This window comes from Nipponia nippon, unplaced genomic scaffold (assembly GCF_047370975.1).
Source record: "Nipponia nippon isolate SJK-2023a ecotype South Korea unplaced genomic scaffold, ASM4737097v1 scaffold_1, whole genome shotgun sequence".
Taxonomy (NCBI): Eukaryota; Metazoa; Chordata; class Aves; order Pelecaniformes; family Threskiornithidae; genus Nipponia; species Nipponia nippon.
Genome location: NW_028262290.1, coordinates 97,016,088 through 97,043,977, shown reverse-complemented (window position 1 = coordinate 97,043,977; position 27,890 = coordinate 97,016,088). Strand labels below are relative to the sequence as shown.

Here is a 27,890-nt window from a genome sequence, read left to right as displayed (position 1 = left end):
TTACTCTAAAAATTCCCTGGTTTGAATGGTCAGAGATGGTCCAATAGTATAGCTGAATATAAATTCAGCTTACACTTTAAAAAAACAAACAAACAAAAAACCCAAGCCCAAGAAAACAACCAGATATCTACTCATATAATATCACACAAGACTCATTCAGTTCTGAACTTCCCACATTTGTTAGCAGGACTACTATTCTGCACTCGGCTGTATTGCATAGTTCAAACAAGAAAAAAACAGAACAGCACAACCCTATGGAAATGTTCTCACTCTTCTGAATTTTCCAAGACTTTTACTAACAAAGAACATCAGACATTCCCAGTCTCATGCAGTCTCCCCTTTCCCTGCTCATACAGATTGGTATATGCACACTTGGCCTCCAGACAGCAGTTAAATCCCATTAAAGCTCACAATTATCTTCAGGAGTGCCACGTCCAAAATAAGTTCATACCCAGAGTTGAACTCAGGATGTAAAGACATGTGGCCGGCCCGTATTATGTATTTGAAATATAATTGCATTGGCTAATTCTGAAAAAAAAAAAAGAAAAACAGTGACAATTTTTATTTGAACTTTGCAAGTCAGGCAAAGCATTAAAATCGCTCTTCTCAGCAACCACTGCCAAATAAACTTCTGCCTGTGCCTTTGCCGCAGTACCGTCACGTCTAGCTGCAGTTGCCAGAGAGCCGCCCTGGCACTGCCAGCCCACTCAGTCCGCCGCAATTGGAGAGGTTTAGTTAAGTAACCCCAACCCACAGCTCCCTCTTTGTACAGATAATTCTAGCTCTGAATAAACTGTCAATCACATTAGGCAATTGTTCCCCTTTCTTAAGGAGAGGAAAATTAACGGTTGCTGAATCAAGAGAGGTGAATAACATTAACCGATGCATGTAAAGCACTTGAACGCTGAAAAGCATTGCAAAGGTGCTAACTATTGTTCCTGCTGGTGATGGCTTGTCAATGCCCTGATGCCATCAAGAAGCAGCTCTTCTTCCCTTCCCAGCCCTGAAGCGTTACAAAAAAATAATAAATCCCCAAACCCCACGCCATCACACACATACACTTTAGGCTAAAATTATTTTCACCTGTAAGCCGACATATCTTTACAGAGCTCAGACAGGCTGCGGTGGGACATAATTCTTGACGATGCTCGCACCGAGACAAGCAGCAGCTGACAGTTGTCTCCCAGCTTCTAATTCCATGGGCCCAGTGATAAAATTAAACAGCTTTAGAAATGTCTCAGCAGTGAGTGTGCTTGTTCAGCAGCCCTTCTGCTAAGGGTATCAAGCTGGATCAGCCACTGCCTGGGGGATTTATTTCACATGAATGAAAAAAAATCCCCTTACAGCCTTTCTTCCCTGATATTAATTCTCAATTTAACATCTTTAAGTCTAGAGCTGGATTTGCATTTGCAGCTTCCGCATGGGGGATTAGGTGCACTGACGCAGCCCATCCAGGTGGGAAACACTTCCACTCCCACTGACATGTGGCCTTACCCAGGCAACCCACTCCAGCTTTCCAGTACCTCATTTTGTGTCCCCAACAGGCTACAACACCCCCTAACTGCACTGGGAAACCCAGTTCTTTTAAGAAAGCTTAGAAGCCTCGGATAAACAGTGAGAACAATTTATATACTGTATTATCCTTAAAGGCAGGCTAGTGCTAAATAGCTCTTAAAAAGAAACTGGTAGTGTTTAGGGAAATGGGAACATAGCATTTAAATGCTCATGAGATATAAAAACATGTTTGTACTAGACATGGCTGTGAATTAAAAAAAAGGAAAGATATCCTTGCAGTGTTTAGATTCCTGGATTTAGTTCTAAAATATATTGCTTTTATTACACAGCTTCAAATTACATAGCACTTGGAGAGGTATCAGTTTCATTGTGGTTACCTAAAAACATGTTATTAAGAAACATGCCTGTCACAAAAGTTCTATTATACAAAGTGACATCCGATTTTGAAAAAAAATGCAGAAACTTGAATATTCACTCTTTCCAACAGAAATATTAATCTAAGGAAAAATCTTCTGCACTGAGAGCCCAATAGACAAGTTACTAGCTATGCATACAGTGACTGGAGCAAATTTTTTTCCCCCCTGCCTCTTCAATTTCCTCCATAGTAGTAGCTTTCTTTTTTTCAGGATAATTCAGCACCATCATTAAATTTATTTAGATTAATGCCAATTCTAGGGCACTGACACAAATGTTACATAAGACAATAATTTCTATTTCTTCTATTTGCAATTTTTTCTAAATGGAACAATTATATATATCTTGCTTGACCAAAGCTATTTATAGACCAAACCCAAACACCAATCTTTAGGTTAGCCAAAACCCAGATAATTATTTTTTTGGTTTTGATATTATGGGACTTGGTTTGGCTTGACTATGAAGAAGCTTGAGCTGAGAAGATAGAAGTAGAAAAGAAAAAAAAGCACCAAGATAAGTTAATCTTTTATCACCTAGAGAAAGGAGAATCAATTAAGTGAGAATGTGGCAATACAGAGTAGGCAGAAGTTACATCCCTTTGAAAAAAAGGGAAAGAGACTGTTTAACATTAAGGTGAAGAGTAGTCAGGTAGACAATATAGTTAGCAATAGGAGTGACTAGTATGACCACGATATAGGCTGGGATCCATCAGGATAGCGTGCAGGATTTACATTACATTGCTAATTCTATCATATTGTGTTTAAGAACTTCAACTGTAAGTGTAGGATGTAAATTTGCAGTCCACAGGGGTAACAAAAACAAATTTCAAGGTCATAACTGTAACAGGGGTACAAAAGCATAGGGAACATTCAAGAAAATAAGTGGTGATGGGGTAGCAATGTTTACTAACCACCAAGATGATATTAAATAGTGAAAAAAAAAGTCATTATCTTAAAATATCGTTTTCTTAATGATCATTAGTGAAATCGGGAAAGACAGTCTCAGGATCTGGCACAGACCCAGGTCAAAGTCAGAGAGGGTCAGAGGTCTCTAACATCACTGGGGAGAGAAGTACTACTGTCTCTGGAGTAACAGGAGACACTTCCACAGGCCTTCAAATTTGCTAGCAGAAGTGGTAAGAGGCAAGTGTTCCTGATTAATGTCATGGCTAATATTTTTCTTCATCATTTAGGACTATTAATATTGTCTTCTAAAAACATAACTAATTTTTAGTTTTGAAAAGAAAAAGTGTATAAAAACGTAATCATTCAACTTGTTCCTTCCTCCTTAAATGATTTCCACCCTTCAGAGGCGCCACACAAAGTCAGCTTGACACCACTCACAAAAGGGAGGGGGGATGAGCAAGAGGACGCTCCCTCTGTGGCAGAGAGGGCCTCTCAAGCATCAGCGTTTCAGCTGGATTACAGGGTTCCTGCTGGAAGCCAGCTCCAATTCTTGGTGCCCCTGCAGGGTTTTCCACAAAATTGGTTGTTTGAGCTTGACCTTACCATAGCAGCAGAAACATCTCCTGGGGCTGGTCGGTGACAATAAGGTGGATAAACCTACTAAGCCACAGTAAACCAGATTGTTTAACCAAGCAGAAGTTGCTTGCCACTACTTGTCCAGTATGTCTGCTGTCTCTCCTGAGTGGACAGAGCTAGGTTTAAACCTGGCTGTCAAGTGTAAAGGTACTTCAGGTTGTGCTTCATCTACAATTTTGCCACCAATGCATCAAGCTTAGTTTTGTCCTAAGGCTGCTTTCCAAGGTCCAGGCTACTCCTGACAAGCCTAGGTGCAAATAGAAATCTTCAAGTTTTGACCTTCGTATTAAATTATTTTTTCCCAAGTTATTACTACATACATTAACAAGAGCAGTCTTTCCAGGGATCTCTGGGGCTGCCCTGTCCTACTCTCTTTCTGTTTCCCCTTGACTGATGCTCAAGGTCAGCCTGAGAGTCCTGCAGGAGGCTATAATAGCCACCCATCTTGTGCTCATCCACTCCTGCCGAGTTCAATAGTTGGAGTTCAGCACAGCCACAGAAGCATGACACAGTGACATCTGAGAACAGCAAATATCTGAAAAGGGTTTGTATAATAGTTTTAAGGCTATGAAAGTACAGTAATTTAGCTAAAAGATTTCTATAAATAAGGAGACAGACTATTAGTTCTGAAAGGAGTGGAAGGAGAAGAAAAAGATGCCATTTTTGTAGTGGAAGGAAAAGTGACAGAAAAGAGGGCACAGTGTGGCACGCTAAAGCCTTACCTGTTTCTGCTGTGCCAGACCAAGAGGAAAATACCAGATCTCTCTGCACTCAAATACACACTTTTTTCCCCCACAGTAACTGATACAGAGTAAGATGAAGGTAAAAGACGTCAAAAAGGAACTAATTAGAGTAAGTGACATAAATACAGTAGGGAAGTGCAGCCCTATGTTTGAAGCAGAGCTCTAGCAGCACAAAGCCTTGGGGTATCTTTACCCCAAGTACACACAGTGCATTGAGACAATACCAGTGTCACCTCTAAACAAGCTAGTGATTGCACTAAAAGCCAATGAGCTTGGGTAATCTAGGGCTCAATCCAGGTTGGTGTACCTTGGTTCTCTACAGGGTGATGCTTCCTCAGGTCTCTCTCCTCTGTATTTTATCATGCTTACAGAGACAGGTTCATTTGCACTGACCTTAGTCCCCACTTTTTTTTTTTTAAATAGATGGGACTTCTGAAATTAAAAGGGGTACATTTTATTTGATTCTTTGCAATAAGGTAGGATTGGAGATGTGAGAAGATTAGTGTCTGCAAAGTATCTTTGAGACTACAGTTAGGTGTTGTATCTGCAAAGTGTTATACCACTGTCATTCCTCAACAGGTGGGCAAAAAGACACTGAAACAAACCGACATGACATGATTAAACTACTAATAAGGAAACCAGATGAATGGGCTAAATTTATTAATGAGATAGACAAGCTGGTTATGTTTCCCTTGTTGTCTGTGCTATTTAATGTGGCTCCTGTAGAGAAGGAAGGACAACACTTGTTTGTGGCATATGACAAAAGCAGTTGACAAGTACACCAACCAAAGGTGTAGAATATCTTGTTACAAAATGACTGAGTCCACTAAGTCCAGTAGAAATACTATCACCTGATGTTTTATAAATTCCTAAAGACTTCAGTGGTTACTTCTTTGAATCCATATACAAGCTAGGATTCATGTGATCCCTAATTGCAGGTTTAGGGAGCCAACATAATACACCTCTTACACCATCACAGGCAGCACCACTTCCAACTACATCCCAACAGCAGCACAGCCCTGCTTTTTCCAAGAACGTAGTATAGTTCAGAGTACAGTAAAAACATGCCTTGAGTTCACCGGCATTGCAAGCTGGAACCACGTTTTCACTGATCTAGAACACCTCTATGGCTTTTTCCTTTATGGATGAGCCCATACGCTGCCAGCTGAGACACTCACCATAGAACCACTGTGTTCTTCCTTTCCCAAAAGGATCTTCAGCATCTCCCAAAATAGGTTGCAATAAACAGTGCTGAAGGACCATCAGAAGATGAAAATATGAATATGGATAACAAGCTTATGCATTAGCTGAGATGGTTCACATAATTATTTGTGATTAACTACTTGGCCAGAGTACAAGTGTTTTTTGTGGGTGTATGCACTGTGCATCTTTTGCTGGCATTGAATAGCTCTTACTGCAAGGACATGCTGAGAAGGCTCCAGGGAGCTTCTCTACATACTGCTAATCACTAGAACTTTTAAAATTACTTCTAAGCTAACAAAAAAGTGCAAATACTTATTTATATGTACACATGTATGCAGGGTTACATGGTAAATCCATAGGCACATTTTAAGTTCAAGATAGTTTTTCTACACCCTATGAAATTCTGTTTGTACTTTCTCCCTCCTATGCATTTCTGATCAAACAAATCATTTTACTGTTCTGAAAATGGAACTTCAAAACCACAAAGTTTGGCACTCACACTCTCCGTTTCACAATTTGCACTGCAAAAATCATCTGCTGCTCATTACTTTCTTCAAGAAAGAGCTTTTGTCTAAATAGCACATTGAAAGAGAGAAAGTCCTTGATTCCTCATTCTTCTGTGTGGGAATATACCTAGTCTCAGTGTTTTACATCTCTCAGACCTGGGAAAGCCATTTGCACAGAGACTCATAATATGGGGAGTACATGACAACTGTAGAAATAGATGAGAACAAGATATTGGCCCATTAAGGAGCTGTTAAACAGCTCCCACCCACTGTTATACAAGATACTAAAATCTGATGGCCAATAATCAGTTGGACTGTATGTGCTCAGACTCAAAATTTCTTCTTGCTGTATTTTAAATGCAGCTATTTTTAAATTAGAAAAAAGGAACAGCTGGCAGATAGTTTTAATTGGGTGTCTTCCCTGCAGCTGTTTAATTTCCTTTCTTGAAGCTTTGTGAATAGCAAAAGCTCTTTCTTCTTTTTGTGACTGTATTAATTATTTATCAGATTAAATAACTCTCTGCCTCTGGACAAGTGTCAGAGCTTTGCAAGTTCCCTTCAGTGCCTGAAAAAGTAAAAGACTAGGTTCTCCTCCATACAAGATAAAAGTCAGTTGAAAGCATTCGTTTTGTATATAAAAGATTCCCTTCTGCCCCTTCCAAAATTTCCTAAAACAAGGGATAGAGATGGATAGAAACACAGATAAAACTCAAAGTGGCCACCTGTATTTCACATTTCAAAGTGGAAGAGCTAGGTGCACTGTTTGTGTTTAGGCCCGAAACCTTGCTGAAGAGGCTTAAACACTTTGCTTAACCTATAATTCCAATCCAGCTGTCACAAAACCAAAACAAAACAGTGCTTTATCTACTAGACTATTCAAACAGTGCTAACCCTTGCGCAGCCACAAGTTGCAGGGCAACCTTACACAGAAGCAAGTTCTTGAGCCCCCCAGATTAAGCTGGATGTGTTACAAACTCTGGCTGCTTACAAGGACAGCTTTTCTTGGAGCATTTCAGTTTTTCCACTTTATTAAAAAAATAAAAAGCAGAAAATTAGAGACACTGATCAGGAATACTAAGAACTCAAATAGCAATGAAGCACGTTTTTCATAGCTCTACATGAAGCACTTATTTGCCAAGAAAACCTTAGTGGCTGTCTTAAACTTGTTTTTATCACAGACTAAATATGAATAACCTCACAGAGAGACAGGGTAACACCTTTTCTGTTACAGAGCCCAACAGGGTGTAAATAGATGTATTTTACACAGAAGTAATCTTTTTGACATCTCGTTAGTTGGGTAACGTGAATGATCGGGGATACTAATAGTTACCAGTAAACTTGACATATCAAAAATGGTTTTTACTCATACCATAAATCTGAGGAACCACAGAACAGAGAGTCAGTTCAGCTCGTATGGATCACAGAGAAGAATCTTAACACTGTCAAGGAGCCAAGTAAAAACAGAGCATTAGTTCTGTTATTTCAGCGAGACTGAACCAGTGCATTCCTCTCCTTAAAGTTAACAAGGCATTTTGTAATTAAGGACTACAGGACTGGATCTACACTGATTTTCAAAAATGAAACTGCAGGAAATAAGAGGATTTTCCTGTTATAAGAAAAACCACAAAGATTCAGAAAACCAACCTCCACTTGGGGTTGCTTGGGGCATTTTTTTTTTTTTTTTTTTAATGCTACAACTCCATCATAGAGGATACATACATATACATTTCCCTTTGGGCTGATGAAAACACATTCCGTTCTCTATATCAAGCTTAAGAAATCTTTCATTACTAACCTGCAGAAACCCTCCTCCATTACACAAATCATAACTTGCTAAAAGATCTAGGAGAATAACTTGTAGTCTCACCAGTCTTGCAGTTTTAGTAAGCAAGAAAAATAAGCAACTTTTACTCCAGTGACTTTTTCAGGTAAAGAAAGAAAAAAGAAAGCTGTTGTCAGAAATCTTAGCTGGCCAGGACAGCAGTCAGGCACATGATTTAAGGAAAAGATTAAGCTCACTAGAACCAGTGGAAAACAAACAAGACTATAGAATAAGAGAGGATAAGAAAACACTCCTAAGGAAATCATCTTAAGAATATGCATAAATGGGAGCTATTTCTTGCTCTGCAAAATACTTCCTCAATGGCCTCCAAGAAGTCACTCAAGACAATAGGGTTCAAAGTATCAAATAACCAGGACGTGAGTCAGAGACTTGGTTTTACTTCTTGCTCTGCCATTAACCCACTGTCTCATCTTGGCAAGCCACGTTGCTTCTCTAGACCTTAGTTACCTCACCACTGAAGCTAGGAGAGTGATATTTTTATCATGAAATATTTAGATAAAAAGTCAATCCTTTTCTTAAAGTAGGGATCCCTCCTATTACCTCCAATAGATGTTTCACTCATTTAAGAGCAGATTTTGTTTCAGTGTCCCTCTACAGTGGGGACAGTATCATTTGGCCACTACATAAGGTGAGAGAATACTCTAATGATGGTCTGTTGCATATAAATTCCTCAAGGAGAGGAAATGGGAGAGATAAGGTGGGATTAGAGAGGTCATCTATTATGATTCAATCAATCAACTGGTTCCTGAATCATCAACTCATAAACGTTAAAGCCATTTTAAAAAAGTCTGCTCCAGAATAGCATTTCCATGTTTTCAACCGAGAGGTAAAAAGCTTAACAAATAGATTAAAAAATTGAAAATATCCTGTTATTTGTCTGAAAGTTATTAACGAATGGGAGAGTAAACTTTTCAGGACAGATGGCTGAGAAATATGAAGTTTAGGCTTGCCTACTCTCCAATAAATGCTCAAGTAGTACCATGCAGCTTAGGCTGATGTGATATGCTGTTGGTCCAGAACGCCTACTGTGGCAAGCGGTATGGGCTGTTTATGCATACAACAACTAGAGGAGCAGACCTTCTTAGTTAAACTTTGAAAGCAAAAAAAAAAAAAAAAATCTTTAAATACAGATTAAAAACCAAAATAAGCTATTTCTGAGCAAGAAGGATGACCTAAAACTTTATTGCAATATAGCACCTGAAGTCCCTAAGCTGGGCTAATATGTTCTACATGCTTGGGACCACCTGCAGAAGTGACTCAACAGATATCCTATGGTGGAAAAGAAAGCCACTCACTCATGCATATAATGCATGAACTCCAAATACACAAATTTACTTCTAAAATAAGCTGACAAGTTTGTATATTAGTGCAGTCCAGTGGGCAGCCCTGGAGCTGGATCTGGCAGGCAGCTTGCATCTGTCCAGTCCATTGCATTTGCCCCAGAAGCAGGCAGCCATATCTGAGGAAGAAACACAGCCCAAATGGCTGAATGCCTCCTCCTTTCTGAGCTGGCTTTGAGCATGTGCAGCTGAGCTGAAAATGCTCCTATCTCTATGCTAGGAAAGGAGTTTATTCCTCATCCTCCTCTTGCAGAAACCTGGATCTTGTCCCAGGCTGCAGTAGACAAGATGTCCATCCCTCTCCACAGAGCCAGCAGGGTCTGCCCAACTCTCTGTGTCAGACTGCAACAAGCCCTTTCAGTAGCTAATGCATCGATGGAAAGAGAAAAGAGAAGAAACTAGCTGCTGCTTCAGGGCATAAATGGAAACTGCCCATCCTGGGAAGGTGGAAAGGTGGGGCCTGTGATGTGGTCCTCCAGCTGTAGCTACTGATGTTTGAACATCTTGGGCACATAATACAACAGCAGCACATGCGCACAGGTACTATTGAGCACAAAAAACACTTGCACTCTTCAAGCTATTAAGCTGAGTAGAATCTATGCAAGCCTGTGCTATCTTTCTTTCTCTACCCATTTTTAAATCTTTCTACTGTGCTACTGCTGAGCAATAAACAGTAGCAGGAGAGTGTTTCCCCAGTGTTCTCCTGGAAACCAAATGTAGTCTCCCAGGTCTCTTCTGAGATCGTTGAAATGCTTGACATACGCAGGTTCCCCCTCCCCCCAGCAGATGAGTTATTTCCTTTATTTAAAAAAAAAAAAAACCAACCATCTGTGAGTAACCATGTTAAGTTTACATATAGACAACAGAAATATTTCAACATTTTTTGCAGTATGGGGGACGTTCCGCCCTAAGGATTGAACAATTTTACCTACAAAATCACTAAAGTTAAAAATTCATTACAAAAAGTTAACCTGTTTATATTAGAATAGATAAAGTGGTCATATTTCATGTCCAATGTTGCCAAAACAACTTTATAATAGGAAGCATTTGCATTTCCTAACTTGTGTTTTATGACAGGTTACCTTAACATCAGGTTAAGGAGGTATTTCTTGCCCTTTCTTTACACCTTGAAAAAAATAAAAAAAATTTCAAGTCTAGATACAGAAAGACAACAGCTGATGATACAATTAAAAAAAGGCAGCAAGCGTGGCCTTTGGTGTTCACACCAAAGAGAATCTTAAAGTTGAAAGAGAGTGGAGAAGAGCACAGATGTACTGAGGCCATGACAACAAAAACCTTCTCGCTCACTGACCCAAGGCACTACAGTACAATCACGAAAAGGTAGATGGCATGTGAGCATACATATCCTTCAGGACATCGCCCAAGGAGGTCTCAAACAAAGTCAGGGTCTGCTACCTACACCAATAAATGCTTTAAAAGCAGTGTCAGTTCCAAGTCAATCTGCCAGGTTATAGGCAGCATAGGTGTAATACAATTACAGCTGTTCCAGCCAGCGAGCAACTGTACTGCTTCATTCAAAACAAGCTAAAGCTCATGGTAAATCCCACTGGGATTCTTGCAGCGCCACAGGGCATAGCTTCCATCATCATGATGGCCTGCATCTTATGTTTTCAAGGACATCATGGACTGCTGAAGAGAGAACATTCATAGCTTTAAAGAAGAAATGAAATACAAGTTGTTTGAAGTCTAGATGAGCTTCATTTCTGCAAACATGTGAATGTGAAAATTCTGTCTGTTAAAGTGGTGCTCTGAAAACCACAACAGGCCATCTAAGCTATCTAGAAAAACCCATGTCTAGAGTGTGTATGATCAGTCTTAAAATCAGTTCAACTGAAATGGAATTACAAAGAAGGAAACTGCTCATCTAATGTCACCCTTCCAAGTGAGTTTATTGCCAGTCCATCAGAAAACAGAAAAAACTGCTCCTTGAGCAACATTAGCTTTAAGTCCTGACAAGTAAAAGGTTTCTGAGACTTAGAATGAAGTTGCTTTGATTGACTGTCAATTGGATGGACCAAAAAAGATAAACCAAATGAATCCCAGGATTCCTGAGGTAAAAGATGGACACTTACTTGACAACACGCTACATTTTGAAGTGGTATCAGCAAGAAGTATCATTACATATTGGGATGCCACATATAGCAAGCAGGAGAAGAGAGAAAATAGGTCCTGGAACAGTGCTACACGAAAACTCTCACTAATGACACAGTCGCATTTGATGCCAGTCCAAATGACTAATTCTGATCTTCTATAAATAACGGAAGTTAGGGTAAGACAGGAACACTGTCTTTGTTGCTAACAGTTGCCAATGAAGGAGTATGGAGGGAAGATGACTGCTTATGAGGAGAGATCTCTGATGTGATGTCTACAATAGCGTTTGGACTTTATGACCAAAAGTGTCCTCTCAAACCTGTGTTCCCAAAACAAGTCTGATCAGCTCTGCTGAGCTCAGACTCAAACCATGCAGATATTTTTTGTGAAAATTAAAACAAACAAAAAACCCAAACCACCAGAAACCCAACAACAAAACTCTCTAAAGAAAGAAAACCCAGACATAACCATTCAGATGACAGTATCAGTGCTCCCTGCCATATTATCTTTACCCCAAACATGCCTGCTAATCTCCAAAACTGCTGTAATTTCATCACATATTAGTCTCAAGTATTATACTAATCCATAGTACTTCAGAAGTGTTTGCAGTGAGTGACAACCACAGCCTTAAGAGCACAAGAACATGCCACAATCTTGAAGTGTCAAGCCATCACAGAATCTCAGAAGGGTTGAGGTTAGAAGCGACCTACGGAGGTTACCTGGTCCAACCCCCTTCTCAAGCAGGGCCACCTAGAGCCAGTTGCCTAGGACCATGTTCAGTTGGGTTTTGAATATCTCCAAGGAGGGAGCTCTGCAACCTTTCTGGTCACCCTTACAGTGAAAAAGGGTTTCCTGATGTTCAGAGGGAACCTCCTGTATTTCAGTTTGTGCCTGTTGCCTCTGGTCCTGTCACTGGGCACCACTGAAAACAGCCAGGCTCCATCTTCTTTATGCCCTCCGTTCTGGTATTTATATACATTGATGAGATCCCCCCTGAGCCCTCTCTTCTCCAGGCTGAACATTCCCAGCTCTCTCAGCCTTTCCTCATAGGAGAGATGCTCCAGTACCTTAATAATTTTCAAGGCCCTTTGTTGGACTCTCTCCAACATGTCCATGTCTCTTTTGTAGTCAGACATCACCACATCATGCCTTTAATGCATTGCCCAGTAGGAAAATGTCTGTAAAGCTAGAAACTAAGTATAATCTTAAAAGAAAGCCTGAGCAGGTGCTCTAGGATTTATCAATAAGAAAATAAATACAAAATAAGGACAATTATATTTTTTAAAAAGCTGTAGCAAACTGTTCGAAACTTCTTAGAAAGACAACTTTAGAGATAAAGATATTCAGGAGAACTGCAGTTATTGGAAGGGAGCACAATAAAAGCACAGCAAACAACTACACTTATTAGGAGCAACGAGACACTTTAAAGACTTAAAAACCAAAAGGAAATCATAGAAAACATGGAGGCAAAACCACATAGCTCACCATTCATATGAAGAAAAAAAACAGGTAGAGATAAAGTTAAAAAGGTAAAGAGGCAAAATAACTTACAACTAGTGAGGATTCTCTAAGTACACCAGGAACAAGAGGAAGACCGTTATCTCAGTTAATTAACAGGTCCATTAATCAAGGAGGAATGAGAGCTTACAAAGAGACTAAAGTATTCAAAAACCTCCTCATCATAAAAAAGTTAGTTCTAACTCAAGTACTTAAATTAGCTTTAACAATGGAGGAGGAATACAGGTCAAAATACAGGAAGAACAGGTCAAGAAATATTTAGTTAAGTTAGTTTTATTCACATCAACAGGATGATAATATTTACCCCAGTACTATTTAGGAACAAGCTAGAAAAAATCATGGAAAATCCACCAAGTGTTATTTGTGGGGAAAAACCAAGTAGTGTCTAGTCTTTAAAAAGGGGGAAGAAAAAGACTTACAGACAAGTCAACTTGATTGCCTGGAATGATATTAAATTATTAAACAAACAGCTGTATGCCGCCTTGCCTCCACCCCAAACGTCACAGACTTGTCAAGAACAAGGTTAAGTCTAATCAATTTAATTTCCTTCTTGACCTCATGGGTTGGAGGGAAGGGCAGAAAGAAAGGAGAAAGGGAGCAGAAGAGGTGACATCGTGTGCTGTTTTATTAAGCCTGTTGACATTTTTCCCTTAAATCACTGTTGGATTGATCAACTGGTTGAGAACATCTATCTAGAAAAGTAGCTATTAATCATGCAGCACAAACCGAGAACGCGTTTTAAGTAGGATCCCTGTGGGGAAGTCTTCCCTGGGCTTGGGTGCATTCAATATTTTCAGCAGTTACTCCGATAGAATTGGAGAAGGCATCTAAAATTTGTGAATGGCTTTGGATTGAAGGAGCAGCAAGCAGTTCAGGGAACGAGATTAGAATTAGAACTAAGCTTGATAAATTTATGAAACAGCCCCATATCAATAACACAAAATGAAGACAAGCAAAAGCACTACACTGCAGAAGGAGGAAACCAAATGCAGAAAATGAACATTGGAGTAACTGGCTAAATTGTGAAAAATAAATATCTAATAGACCTTTGAACTGATATTTCAATTGGAACAAGTCATATATGTGTGAGCACAAGCTAGACAATAGCACATGCTGAATCAGGGACAGTATTTTCCAACATACTTTTTATGAAAGGAACCATCTCCAAATGAAAGAAAAATCTCACTTTGATGAATTTTTCTGTAAGGTCCCACTGAAATCTAACAGACATTCACTAATAAACAATATGTGGGTATTGAATATATATTAAAAAAGCTTTAACATTTAATTTAAAAATATTAAACCCACATATTCAAGTGATAAACAAGTCTCAGTGACTATTTTCATCTTCCTTTGTGTTTTCAATGCTCCAACGCCATCAAGACTGTTTTTCATTACTGAAATGACAAAGCTTTACAATATATTAGGGAAATAAATAATTCCCATGCGTTAATTATTAAATCTTTCTCTGCTGCAATTCCTCAGCAATACTCATGCATATTCCAAATAGTTTCTCATCAATAGTGTTAATGGGGGAGGGACGGGGGATGGGTGTTAAAAGAGGATTTTTCCCCCTCACTTACAGCAATTCTCAACAAATCTTTTGCTTTTGTTTTAAAACTGGAAATAATTTAAAACAGGACAGCAAATGTAAGAGAAGTCCCTTGGGTTTATCTTCATGTTTTATGTAAATAACTGCTGTGCTATCTTGTAGAACAAGTTGCAGTGCCTGTTAATGTTATGTGAAAGATTCACATTGTGATGATATTGAAATAAAGCACGTAATTTGAAGTCTAAAATAAACCGATTTGATTCAATGAAAAGCTTGCAAAATTCTACAGGCTCTTCTCTATTCTGCCTTAAACACCAACAGTTGGATCAAAGGGGCTCTCTTTTATGTAGATATTGTAGTGTTTTAAATTAAGATAGTCTTTGAAAATACATTAACGCTGACATTAAAAGACTACAGAATTATCTAGAATGACATTACTGATTTCACTTTCATTTCATAGAAGTACATCATCTTTGCACAGCTGTAGCATACGTGTAAGGGCTTGTGTCTTTGTCCTTATCTTTGGACAAATACTCCTCCTGTATTATACCAGATGAAAGCAATCTAGTTTGTTAACAAAATACATAACTGATAAATCAGTATACACAGCTAAACATTCAAGTGATGAGTTAGATGTAAATTCAACAATTAAACCAAAACAATAAAAGAAAGCATGATGACATTATATCAGCTTCTTAGTGTGCAGTATTGTCTCCAGGTGCTGATGATGTCAAAGATGTACTATAAGAACTCTTAAACACAAACCAAAAAAGCTGAGTTTCCCATCAACCAACCATTCTCACAGTGAACTCAACCTAGAGTGTAGTAAAAAAAACCCTCAAAACCCCCCTATCCCCCCAATCCAAACCCAACCCAACAGAAATCTTTGAGCCACTTCACTGGAACCAGACAGGAAACAAGCTTGTGTTCTACAAATGCTTGGAGGGAAGGTGGAAGCCACTGAAATTCCCTCATGCCACATGGAGACAAATTCAAAACTCTTACAGGCTTTATCAGAGGAAAAGAAAAATAACTAAAAAACCACAAAAGATTCTCCTCACTATATAATGACATTTACTTCCCACCAGGATACAGACCATGGTTCAAGAATTTGTCACTGCTCACTCAGGACCAGCTTGAATGAGCATCGCCATATCTCAGGACTGTTTTTGCCACTGGAGTGTCCCCACGCAAGTTGGGGGGAAAAAAAAAAAAAAATCCATGTCTACAGATACTCCCCTCCTCTTGCACGTGCTCCCCATCCCACCCCCAGAGTCTTTTTCGCCACATATCCAAACAGGTATTTCCAAAAAGTCCTCAACTTCTTGATTCCAGCTTTTTTTCCCCAACCTCTTCCTTTTTAATCAATGCTTACAGATCTACGAAAGAAAAATTGTCACTTATGCCTCAAGGCAACTGAAGTACTGCACCTCAATTTCAATACAGATGTTTTCTTCCCTTCAGATTTCAGCATTATGGCTAGACCTGACCTACAGAAAAGTCAATTAAGAATACTAAAACATTAGCTAAAGCCACTGCATAAGAAATTGCTCACAATTTATTTAAATTATTTGTACAGCAATTGCTCACGAGATACTGCACTTAGTTGGGATTTCCTGTTCAACTTGATCTGATTACAAGAAGTATTTTGTAATCAGGACAATTTGCAAGCATTTCATAGAAGTAATGATGTGTACATGTTAAATCTAATTTGTGAACCTGAAAAGCTACATTTCTTAACTGCCTCTTGGACTAGAAAACTTGTATACAAGGCAGCCATTTTGAGAAAAGGTGAACTCCCACCATGTTCCTCTCAAAATATTTGCAATGTAGTTGCAAAAACTAATTCTGATTCCCTACCAACAACAGTAATTAGTTTATTTAACCTTCAATATTTATCTGCTCCAGAGAATGTTGAAGCATTGATACTCTACAGGGAAAAACCCCACCAAAGAACACTATTGGTCAGTGAAATGGAGAAAGCACACCACTGGAAATTCAGATATCTGTGATTCTGGGAACAAGCCTGACAATACCAGACGAGATACCAAGGACACTGGAAGCTTTCCTGTGACTTGTGCTAAATGTCACTCAGATGCAAGAGTCAGCACACTTTGTAGAGACACTCTGCACTCTGCATCTTCACAATGGGACTATGAACACCACCAATGCAGAAACTCAAACACCACAGAAGTCTGTACCGCAGAAATACGTATGCTAATTCTGGAACCATTCAGACTAAACCCAGGACAGGAGTATGACAGATGCAGCACGTGCTCCTGAAAGCAAACAGAAGTTACATGACTATCAGGGCCCAGAAGGGAAAGGTCAGCTAAATCATCACCAAATATGCTTACTTCATGAAGAACTGCTTGCTGAGGAAGTAATCTGCATACCTAAGTGTTTCCCTTTAAGTAAGGCAGAAGATGATGATTTTTCTAATTTCAGAGACAGGTGCCCAATGTAATTAAGTGGATGTGGGAAGGAAGGTAATAAAGGAACAATTTTAAGATTTTTATTACTCTGTGTTTGAAAACAATTGCTCAGTTTAGGAAAGCAGTGTGCCCTGGGGATCAAGTAGTGTCACAGGCATGAGATGTGCAGTGTCCTTCATTGTGTTATACTTCAGTGATCTCAATGTCTGTCTTCCACAAACAAGTCAGCACTCTCTCCTGTTCTGCTCTCCATACCCAGAAATACTGTCTATGCCCCTGTACTCCACGCACACTCCTCTGGCCTCTTCCAAATCTCCTCTGAAGATGCCGGTATGAACAGCCCCTAATGGGTGGAGCACGTTAGATACTCACAGAGCGCACCCTTCTGTTTAGTTTAATCTGAGATGAGCCCAGCACCCAGGATCACAGACCAGGGTGCTCTGAGCTTTGTCCAGCTGGGTCTGGAAAGCATCCAACGATGGAGACTTCACAGCTTTTTCTGGGCAACCTGGTCCAGGCCTTGACTGCAGTCACAGTCACAGATTTTTATTATTTTTTATTTTTAAATTTTTCTTCCCCTTGGCATATCGGGCCCTACCCTGTTTCAGTTCATGACTGTTGTCTCTTGTCCTGGCTCTGTGCACCTCCACAGAGAGCCTGGCTCTGCCTTCTCAGTAACCTCCCCTCAGGCACAGGACATCTGGACTTGCCACGGCTGCCACATGCCACCAGCCAGCTCATGGGAACCGGGGACTAGCCCATGCTTGCTAGTTTACAGGACACAGTCTGTTTTAAAATGAGATAATACATTCATGCAAGAAGCTTTAAACAGGTTTAAACGTCGCCACTTTTGTGTGACCTAGAGAGTACTCCAGCAAAAAGAGGTTGTGCTTTAAGAAAACAAAAAAACCCAACATTGCTGCCATCAGGGCAACTCTTGGTGTGAGTTAAGACAGACAAAGTTTCAGGCACTAGCTGACACTTCAACTAATGTTTAATTCCTTCTGTAGCAGGCCTAAATGGCATAGTGGTTAAAATACCACGGCTTGCTGTGCCATGCCAACACTTCCACAAGCATCACCACTTCCCAGCACAGCCAGGGCTTAGATCAGAGGCTTGCAAACCCATAGATGCATGGCCAAGGGAGGGGACTGCAAGCACTGCCGAAGCAGCGCTGGTGGCTGGAAGCGTGGCCCTTCAGACCCAAAGCATCACCAGCACAGGAGGGTCATGGAAACACCAGCAAGCATGGCCAGCTCCGAACACCTCCCACAGGAGGCTGGCAGAGTGCCATGAGACCCTCTCCTGTGCTTGCAAGAACATGGTCATCAGTGGAAACCTAGGTGAGAGCTTGCTCCAGTGAGTCTTCAAGAAGCAGCAGTCATCTGCTTCCCATGCACCATACTTATGCACTGTAGAAAGGAATAGGAAACACCAATTCATAAAAGGTACAAAATTCAAACTGGACAGGCAGCACCAGTTAGAAGCTGAAATACAACAGTAAGAGCCATATACTTCAAAGACTGAAGACTCAATGCCCTCATATTCACTGAGCTCATTCCTTTGCTTCACATCATACTGCTTCAAAACAGGCCTTCTTCTACAATTAAAATTGGCAGAATTTGAGCATACAGTTTCCAGATACTATTTTTCTTTCCTTTTGCGGGGGTTTAACTGAAGAAATATCTCTGTTTTCTTTGTGCTTAGATGAATACTGGAGATGCAACACAGGCCAGGGAAATCCTGTTATTTTCTTATTTCCAAGGGACTACCCTTAAACTGGACAAGAAACAAAAGATTGATATCTTGCCCATTTGCACCATTTAGCTACTGCTGATTCCTGGAAAGTCTCCAGTGCTCAATGTCACCTCTCAGACCTGGAGCATTCAATATGATATGATTTATTATGGGGACTGAACAGACAGTGCTGCAATTTCTTGTTTTTTCCAGTTTAAAGGAAATTGCATTTATATCTTATGCTGACTTAAAACCTTTTTTTTTTTCCAGAAGTCCCCCCATAGGTCCATTTGCAAAACAAACCATAGCAATGCTTATCTAATTAGATTACAAAGGACCATATTACATTAAATTCAGTATCTGTATCTAATTTCTACGGCATCTTTTACAATGGTATCTAAGAATCAGGCTGTTTTTTTTCCTTTTTGTGCTTAATTTTGCCATACTTCCTCCTTATTTAATAAAGTATATGTGCATGTTTCAATTAGTAACACTCTGGGAAATGCATCCAATTCAATTCCTGATATTACCACAAACCATAAGGGGCAGAGCAGGTGCAGCTTATCACAAAATCTAAACATCTACTTGCTTCTGGTCAGAATATACAGCCATGCAGATCTGGAGGCCCCCTCTACTCCACTCAAATTTCAGTTATATCCTCTACCAGATCTCATTCCTGTGGAAGAGCAAGCAAGCAGAGCATCAACAGCTGAAACATGGGCCAACACATTCAGGTCTCAGAGCACAGAAACATGGACACAGTTATCAATGGTAAGCTCCTCGGTACATAACTCTTGCACTTCAGTTTCATCTGCAGAGTGTCACGTAGCAGTGAAAAACAATGTAAAAGAGAAGCTGGTATGGTATTTTAAGTTTATTTGCTCAAAATGGTAACAGCTGTTTTACTGCTAATGGTGATTTTTTTTTTTTTTTGAACCACAGAACAAGTGCTTTGCTCTTGCCTCCCAAGCCTCTGTCCCCAGGCCACACTCACTGCAAGAGCACTGCAACGTGTACTTTTACAATCATGTTGTATTAATCTAAAAGTATCTATTACTGAATGCTGGAAAACAGGCTTATAAATCTGTATGCTCAGATTTTGCATATTTAAGGTTACTCATGAGTTGGAGAGTTGGGGGGGGGGCTAGAATTAAAGCACAAGAATGTTAATTACTCATTAAAAACAAACAAAAAAAGCTACTTTCATTGAGCAAAACCAGTCTTTCAGAAGTAAAAGTGCAGAGGACCCAACCTTTGCACATATGTAACACAACCCCAACCCCATTCCAAGCCATGTCCTGCACCTGATCCCTCCAGTCCTCCCCAGTTAGCCAGGTGAATTACAGAGCAGTTTTCCACCATTGCAAATTAAGTTTAACACTTTTGTTATCCATATTGGCAAAAAAAAACCAAACAAGCAAACCAAAATTCAAAAGTACATGTTCCCAAAGAAGGGGTAAGTAGGGAGACAAGCTTTTTTTATTTAACTACAGTGTTCATTACAGCTCATTTGAGCAGGCTGAGAATGAACCCCAAGCAGTAGCTGTTCACAAAATTGCTGGAAGAGCCCGAACATCAGAAAAACATAACATTTTAGTTTGAGGAAGATTTTAATTCCTATTTTTTCCCATAAAAATAAAGAAAAAAAAAGCCTATTGCATTGACAAGGGGAAAAATTAAGAAAAGCAGCTATCAGATACCAAATTGTACCTTCTGAATCTGCCTACCTGATGACCACAGGCAGGTGACATTGCTAGGCGGAGCTAGAAGACATTTACAGATGATCCCCAGGAGAGAGAAAAAACTACTAATACACAAATTATTCCTTTTTAGCCAAAGTAGTAACTTGATTGCTGCAACGTGGCATTAGAGATAAATGATGCCCCGTTTTCTTATTTTGACTGGAAAATGAGGAGGCCAGCACACCTTACTGGCTACCTGGGCAGATGCACGGGGACAAGCTCAGAAGACTGTTTCTTCTCTCCCTTCTTTAACATATCAGAGAGGAGACACATACTTTTTCAAGAATAAAATATATTCTATACTCAGAGCATGACACTTACTCCACGTGGCCTTTGTTTGGCTGTATCCCACCCACACACTGCATCTTCACAGTTTTCTCCCACTTTGACTACACGTGGCATAGGGGGCCCTCCAGCAAAAGAAGGAAGAGCACCACCACGGTGGGGCTTCCTGCCAGAAGGTGCATTTTTAGAGGCAGAGGAATTACATCTCCTCTTGCGCTCCAGCACACCTAAGGATGTTTCTGACACACAACCTTGAGTGCAAGATAACTTGCTCCTTGCTGTGCATCACCTCAGGCATTAGCACCGAAATAAACTCTAGTGTAAAATCACCTCCCATTGCCCTACTCATAGGGATTGTGGTAAATCCACAACATGATCTTGGAAAAGGTATACAGACATACTAAAATCTTAAAGTAAGTTAAAGTACATACTGTGTTTCAGGAAAGCGTTTCATGACAAATTCATAGAATGAGTTATTTCAACTGGGACCATTGATCTCAGCTTTAGTAAGTCAGGTCTGTGCGCAACAATAGCAAAAACACACAAAAACCCTACTATGTGACTGACAATCACACATGTCGATCACCAGCAAAGATAACACCATTGCTATCAAGAAACTGACAGTTCCTCAAATTGTTCAAGAACGGATTTTATGATTAGGATGCTTACAGCTTTTCTAATATTAGTGGAAGAACCGTGTTACATTTAAACTAGGATTTAAGTATGGTTTCCCATGAAAATTCAGACTTGGATAGAAACTGCTGAAATCTGGAACTAAAAAGATCCACACTGAATTCAGATGCTACTGTAATCAAATTAATGCTCAAAATTATTCAAATTATTATTCTTATTACCATTTCATGCGCATTCTTATTGTTCCCAGTGGGATTGCTCTTTTTTACAGTTGCAGAGGAGGAGAAATATTGTAAACTATAACAGCAGAGAAAACCATTTAACTACGAGGCCCCAACCATTTCCTCAGCACCTCCTGCAGCCTTGCCTAGGCTGCCCTCAGACCAGTTTGTGGCTCTGTGTGAATCCCGTTCTTGGGCTTCCAGCTATACAATGAGTCCATGCATCAAGATTCAGGTATTAGGACTCCTATTCAAAGCAGACTGCATGAAACATGCCTTTGCAAAGGTATCAGCAAGAGCTCCAATACCTATGCAGTACTAAATGGCTTTATTAATACATATTTTTATTGTTTTACTTCTATGAACTTCCCCCAATACATTGTTGAAACCTCTGAAACTTTTTGCCTTTTGTACCAAAGGCCCCAAAGTTTACCTGGGAGCATGTTGTAGCTCTTCATAGACCTGAAGAAGATGCTCTCCATTTCACTCGGAATTAAATCTCTATATATGGTTATCACAGGACTTGAAACTTGTGAACTGCTTCAGGAGTTGAGCTAGTTGTCCCTCCTGCCCTATGCTCCAGGCAGTGGCAGGATACTTCGCATGGAGAAGAGAAAGAAGGATCAAAGATGAATCTCTTGACTCTCACTGATGCAGAATACACTCACATTAGCAATACAATTCTTAAAGAACTTTTCCTGAGTATCTTGAAGGACACTTGGAAAAACATTACCAAGTCCTGCCACAGGGCAATTTACCCAAAAGTTCACTCTAAACACACCTTTGAGCCTCTGTCTCTCAACAAACAACTCAAGCCAACTATCTTCACAGCATTCAACAGTCCTGTTTTATAAGGAGTTGGCACTTATCTCATTTGGCCCCCCAAATCTTGCTAAATGCATGCAGCCTAATGACACTGGGAATACACTGCCCCTCCTGGGTAAGCCACCGCCGCCCCCCCCCCCCGTATCGCATCCTAAATGCATCACCTGGTAAACAGGCACCTTACCCTCCCTTTCATACAGAAAGTCAGGTTAGAGGGAGAAGAAAAAGAAACAACAAAAAAGCACTTCAAGACAAGAAAAAAACCCAAAATATCTGACACAGTAATAAGAATAAATGAAGACAACTGCCAGCAATAGAAAGAGCCTGTCAAAAGACTGCAGTTATGCTTTACAGTAGTTTTACAGTACCTCTGAAGGCTTAGTGAGCCATTATGTCTCTGTAAATCCTGAGAAGTGCCAGAGCAGCAACTGCAGAAATTGAAGTGCTCTCTCTCTCTTCCTCCTCCCTAAATACCATGGGGGGATAAGCCCAAATCCACAGCAACAGGCCCAGCTGGTGCACCCTAAGGAGAAATAATGCTAGGACAGAGAGCATTTAGAGTCCCCGACTCCCTTGATGGCTGGTAGCATTAGCTATATACCCTGCACCTGATGACGGTTGCTTCCTCAGCAGATGCAGTTAAGAGAAAAAGGGGGTTTTCTGTCCTCCTACACCTGCCTACAGACCGGAGTGACCTGTCACTTGGCCTCTCTCTTGGCTGAACGATCTTAGCCTCTTCACCTCTTTGCTCCCAACATCTGTACCACCTGTGTGGTGTTACACAAAACAAAGAAAATAAGAGATGGTATTGCTGTACAAAAAAATTACAGGGGAGAAATATTTACTTTTCAAAAGTTATCATATCTTTATGAAAAGTTGAAAAGAATGTTAATTTGGGGGGAGGGGTACTCAGGCTAACAGCTTGAGGCTGATTTTTTACTTTCACTTGAAAGTACTCTTAAAAATCAAATACCAATTCAGAAAAAGAAAAAAAATGTCAGTGATTGGTTCCTCTCTCTGAGACTTTAAACAAAGTTTTCAATCTGTGTAATTATAAATGGCATAAATTACAAGTTTTCGTAAGTCAAGGTTCATTTTCAAAGATCTACCCTATCAAATTTAGATGTAATTAAACAGCATTTTTTTCATGTCAGAGAGAAATAAATTAAAATTTGGCATGACATTACAACTTTCCATGGGAAAAAAATATGACAGTGTTTGAGCCTCCAACTTTTCCCTAATGAAAGCTGTATTACATCATCTTTAAATCTAGACAGAGACAATCATGTATTTCCCTGGCACTTTTAATGTCATTCACATAATGTTTTTACTTCTCCCATATTATGTAAGACATGCAGAGAATCCTTCAGTCTCTGAGGAGATCCAGGCTGGTGTTTCTGCTCTGCTATTTGGCTCAAATGATCATTCACCTTTCCATAATTCTCATACTGTAGATGATTCCTTCCACAACTGTAGCAGACCTCAAGATGGTAAAGGACTGGTCCCAGCAGTGATATATCGGTGTCCAAATGTGGTTGGTTTGGTTTTTTAAAAGAGCTCATCCTCCCACTACAAGGACAGCCCTTGGGGCTACTCTTGAGCTCTTCAGAAGAGGCAGCAAAAATATTTGTCATGGCATCCAGAGAAAATTGCCCAACTGGTGGACAAGGGGTGCATGGAAATTCCCTCTCAACCACTCATCTGTATGCAACACCCATCTAAGAACACCATGCCAATGAATAGGTGGAGACCACCAGTACTTCTAGAGTGATAATGGGGACAGGTAGAGAAACTCTCAGTGATAACTGCTCTTTACAATTGGGCTCCAAAGTATAAGCCCATCTTTTTGGGGCAATTTCTGTGTACCAAAAAGCAGTGTCCCTATGCATCTAAGCAATTAGAAACAATAGCTATGCTACAGGATATCCTGCTAGAGGGCAGCACATACACATACTCCTAAAAGCCGGCAAGAAAATGCCATGGAAAAGGTAAAACATGGTTATTAAAAATCATCTGAGCTTTACTTAGTTTTTAATCAATCACCTTTGCTGGAGATTGCAACAGGAACATAAACTGTTTCTTCATTAATATGCCATATGTTGCTGGACTGTCCTAAGACCCTGATATGGTGGATATGGTATGCGAATCCAAGATGAGCAGATGAGCACTGAAAGGAAGAAAAATTATAGCAGCCAGCTCTCTCAGAAAATGACATTATGAAGAGCAAGCAATTTTTGTCACAGGTAGCAAAAACATTAACTCTCAGGGGCAGGGGAACAGAAGATGAAAATATTAAGTTCCAAAAATAAACCCAGCATGAAATAAACCAAAGCAATATTGGCAAGAAATATTTAGCTTCTTTTTCGCTTTACAAAACACTTCGATTTTTCCTAATTTGCTTAAGTTTCTCAAATATCCTGAGCAAACAACTTTCAGCATATTAATTGTCTCAGAGCTGCTTAGCTGTGTGATTTGGTTTTTTGTAGTGCTTCTTTGCTCCCTTGCTGAAACTTTTTATAAAATCAGCAGGAAAATCTAAAGATTTATTTATATTATAAATGATTATTGTGTTGCAAAAGACTATTGAAGAATTGCCGGTGAGGTGGAGTTCTGCAGATATTCTTGCAGACAAAACGTCACTTCTGTCACTGCTCATGAAAAATGAATGAAAGGGTTCATGAATACCAACAAAATGTTCTGGCTGTTTTCAAGATGATTCTGTACGTGTTCCATTCTAGATTCAACCCTGTTTCCCGAAATCTTTTCTGACTGGTAGAGGCCCATACACTTCTACATATATTATTCTTTTCTCAAAAAAGTGATTATGTATAGAGCCAACTCTGCTGGGAAACAAATCTTACATTTCCAGGAAGTCTGGGTTATTCAAGGCAATAATCTATTCTCTGCATTTTATGCAATAACACTGTTCACATTATTTACTCAAAATAAGTAAGTAGAACAATTGGTACAGTCTCTTTGGTCTTTTTTGAAGAGTCACAGAACAGACATCGTGAAATTGTAAAATATTAAGAAAACACAGTTTCTGAAATCATTTTGTGTCTCTTTTTTTTTGGGGGGGGGGATGGGATGGGGACACACTAGCGCGAATAACCAGAACAGAGCAGACAGATACCACTTCAAGAATGACTACAGAACTTGGAGAGCAGAAGTAGAGGACGTGTAAGCCCGAGCAATGCCCTCCTTGATCCTGCAGGTGAAGGCAAGGCCTGGATAGGAGTGGAGGCATGCTGAAGAATTAATAACTGGCTCTGCAGCCAGTGTTGCAAGCACCGCTTTGGCTTTCGCGGTCAAGGATCCCTCTTTGAGGAAGAGCAGCTGAGAGATGGGCTCCATTTGATGAAGCAGGGTAAAAAGCCTGCCAAAAGCCTTGCCAACCCAGTGCAGAGGATTTTAAACGAGGTACATGTGGGGACAGTGAAAACAGCTTGCAGTTCAGTGAGAGAATGGAGATAAAGGGGAGTTAAGGACACAGGGCAAGGTGATGGGAGCAAGAGAGCCCTCAGGAAGGACGACACAGGTTGAAGGGGAGCCATCTCACATGCCGTACACAACCGCACACAGCCTGTATGCCACAGCTCTGCAAAGGATGGATGCAGGCAAATGAATGCAGCAAATGAATCCCAACCTCCTGCAGTCTGTTTGCATATTCAAAGAGAAAAACGCGATTTTAAAGTCTCAGAATGAGTAAGTTGGAAAGTGCGCCTAGTGCTGTGCCTTTTCAATGTATTCAAATTTGCACTCAGATATCTTGATACAAGCTCTCTTAATATGCAGATCTTTGCAGCCAAATATTTCTTCTTCCACTGTTTCCCCATAGCTAATTCACCTTAGCAGTCATGAAAGCTCATGCCTAAGCTTGACTTCATGGTAAACAGTTATCTTTTCTCCATTACTCACCAGATTTTTGCCTTCATGAGTGCGCTAATATACACGAATTTGCAAAGGCGTGCTATCCCCAACTTCTGATTCAGACTAAGGAGGTGTTACTTCTGTGTTCATTAAACCACGTTTTTTTTGTATTTTTATAAATTTTAATTAATGTACACATGGTCGTCTGCTTTGGAATCCAACTGCCAGAATATAAATTGTATTGAAATTTTGGTACAAGTGCTAGTGGTAATGAAACACAAACAAAATCTAATGCCATAAGAAAAAAATGTCTGACATTTTACCCCAAAGGGATCTAAGCAAAGCAAGACCCTAATGAGAGAACTCTGTATTCTTTCTTCTTGGAGAATACAATCCTCATTTTGATGAATTAGTGAGAGCTTATGCATGGTGAAGGTATGGAGATAAGTTTGGAAACTGGATTAATAATCCTCTGCAAAGGGAAAGCTCAGACATCCCGAAAGTTTTACCGTGTCAGTCAGGGAGGAAGCACAGTATCACACTGTACATATAATTCACACGCTTTTTGCTCAAACCCATATTGGCAGGTGCAGCGAAATTTTTCTAGAATTGAAATTAGCAACTCAGTAGGCTTTGCTGGCAGGTATTATATGAGCTCTGAGATGCCACCTGAGGTTCTTTGGGGTCCTTTGCTCCTCCGAACAGAAATGCAAGTACCTTTTTTTGGGAGGGTTGTTTTTTTCTTTTTGCAAAGGAATACTGGAAGCATGAGAGAAAGGATCCCTCAGAATTAGCACAGGAAATAATTCCAAAGCATTAGGAAATGCATAACTTTTCAAGGTTTGCTTTTTAGGGGTGTGGGGGGCGGAGCAGAAGAAGAAATGGGAAGAGGAATATGCTTACGTTTCAAGCTTAAAAATTACTGATTCAATGGAATATCTAAATCTGGGGATTCTGAAGCATACTGTACAGACATATGTGCTGTCAGCTGCAAACTACTCCTACGGCACTAAGAGTTGAATGGAGCGCCATATGTTATGGTAAGATTACTGATTTCCATTAGATATGAAAGAAGATTTCCAATTTTAATCTTCATTTTCAATCATTATTTTATTTGGCAGTCTAAACACAATGATGACAGACAGTATCTTGATCCGATCCCTGAGCACCTGCTGCAGGTACATTCCTTCTCACTTTCTCCCTCTTCCTTTCAAGTTTGAAGGGGAAAAAAAGAGAAACCTTGAAACTGAGCAAGCCCTAAGGATTACGCTGGGCAAGAACACCAAGCTCATCAATCCCTCTGCTTCCCTACAGGAAAGCTATGATGGATAGTAGGCTGTGGCTTATGGCTGTTAAAGAAAGAGGTCAGTCTTTATAGGAAAGTTGGGACTGTGTTAGCACAGATCATTTCCCGTATAAAGCAGGGCAATCCTATGAAGGAGCTCACTTCCCCATCCCTTCTCACATTCTGCCTCTGGCAACAGGATGAGAGAGGAATGGGAGAACTGTGAACATTCATTGCCCTCCTTGTATCTCCTTAGGGATGTGTAAACAGGTGAGGAGAAACATGTAAGAAAAGAATGCAATGTCCCAACTCCACGTCCATGTTGGCTGTCTAAAGTAACACCCTGTGTGCCGGCCCCGTGAAATATGACAAAAACCATTTAATCCCATCCTTGAACAAATGGCAGAGCATGTGAGACAATGGTCAGAGGAGTGTACTCCGCTCCTGATGTAGCATAGTGGGATGCTGTCCTTGGTTCAAACAGTGTGAGAAGTCGCAATCCCACTTAATTTTCAGAGAGCAGACTAGTGTCATCCGTCGTATTTTCTACTTTATTACTGAAGGGAGACT

The 27,890-nt window shown here is 40.1% G+C and overlaps 1 protein-coding gene across 7 annotated transcripts in view; it reads right to left on the bottom strand.

Moving 5' to 3' along the window:
* Positions 1–27,890, bottom strand: part of PHACTR1 (phosphatase and actin regulator 1) — a 314,460-nt gene that overhangs the window by 235,614 nt on the left and 50,956 nt on the right. Inside the window, exons 1-2 of one of the 7 annotated variants that reach the window (XM_087763500.1) lie at positions 22,534–22,664; positions 21,774–21,937 (exon numbers count right to left, since the gene is read on the bottom strand). The exons of the other annotated variants lie outside the window; for them this stretch is intronic. Coding sequence (XP_087619626.1) covers positions 21,774–21,822 — 49 coding nt within the window. The 5' untranslated portion in view covers positions 21,823–21,937; positions 22,534–22,664. Of the gene's footprint in view, positions 1–21,773; positions 21,938–22,533; positions 22,665–27,890 lie in introns of those variants that run through there. 7 annotated transcript variants of the gene reach the window in all.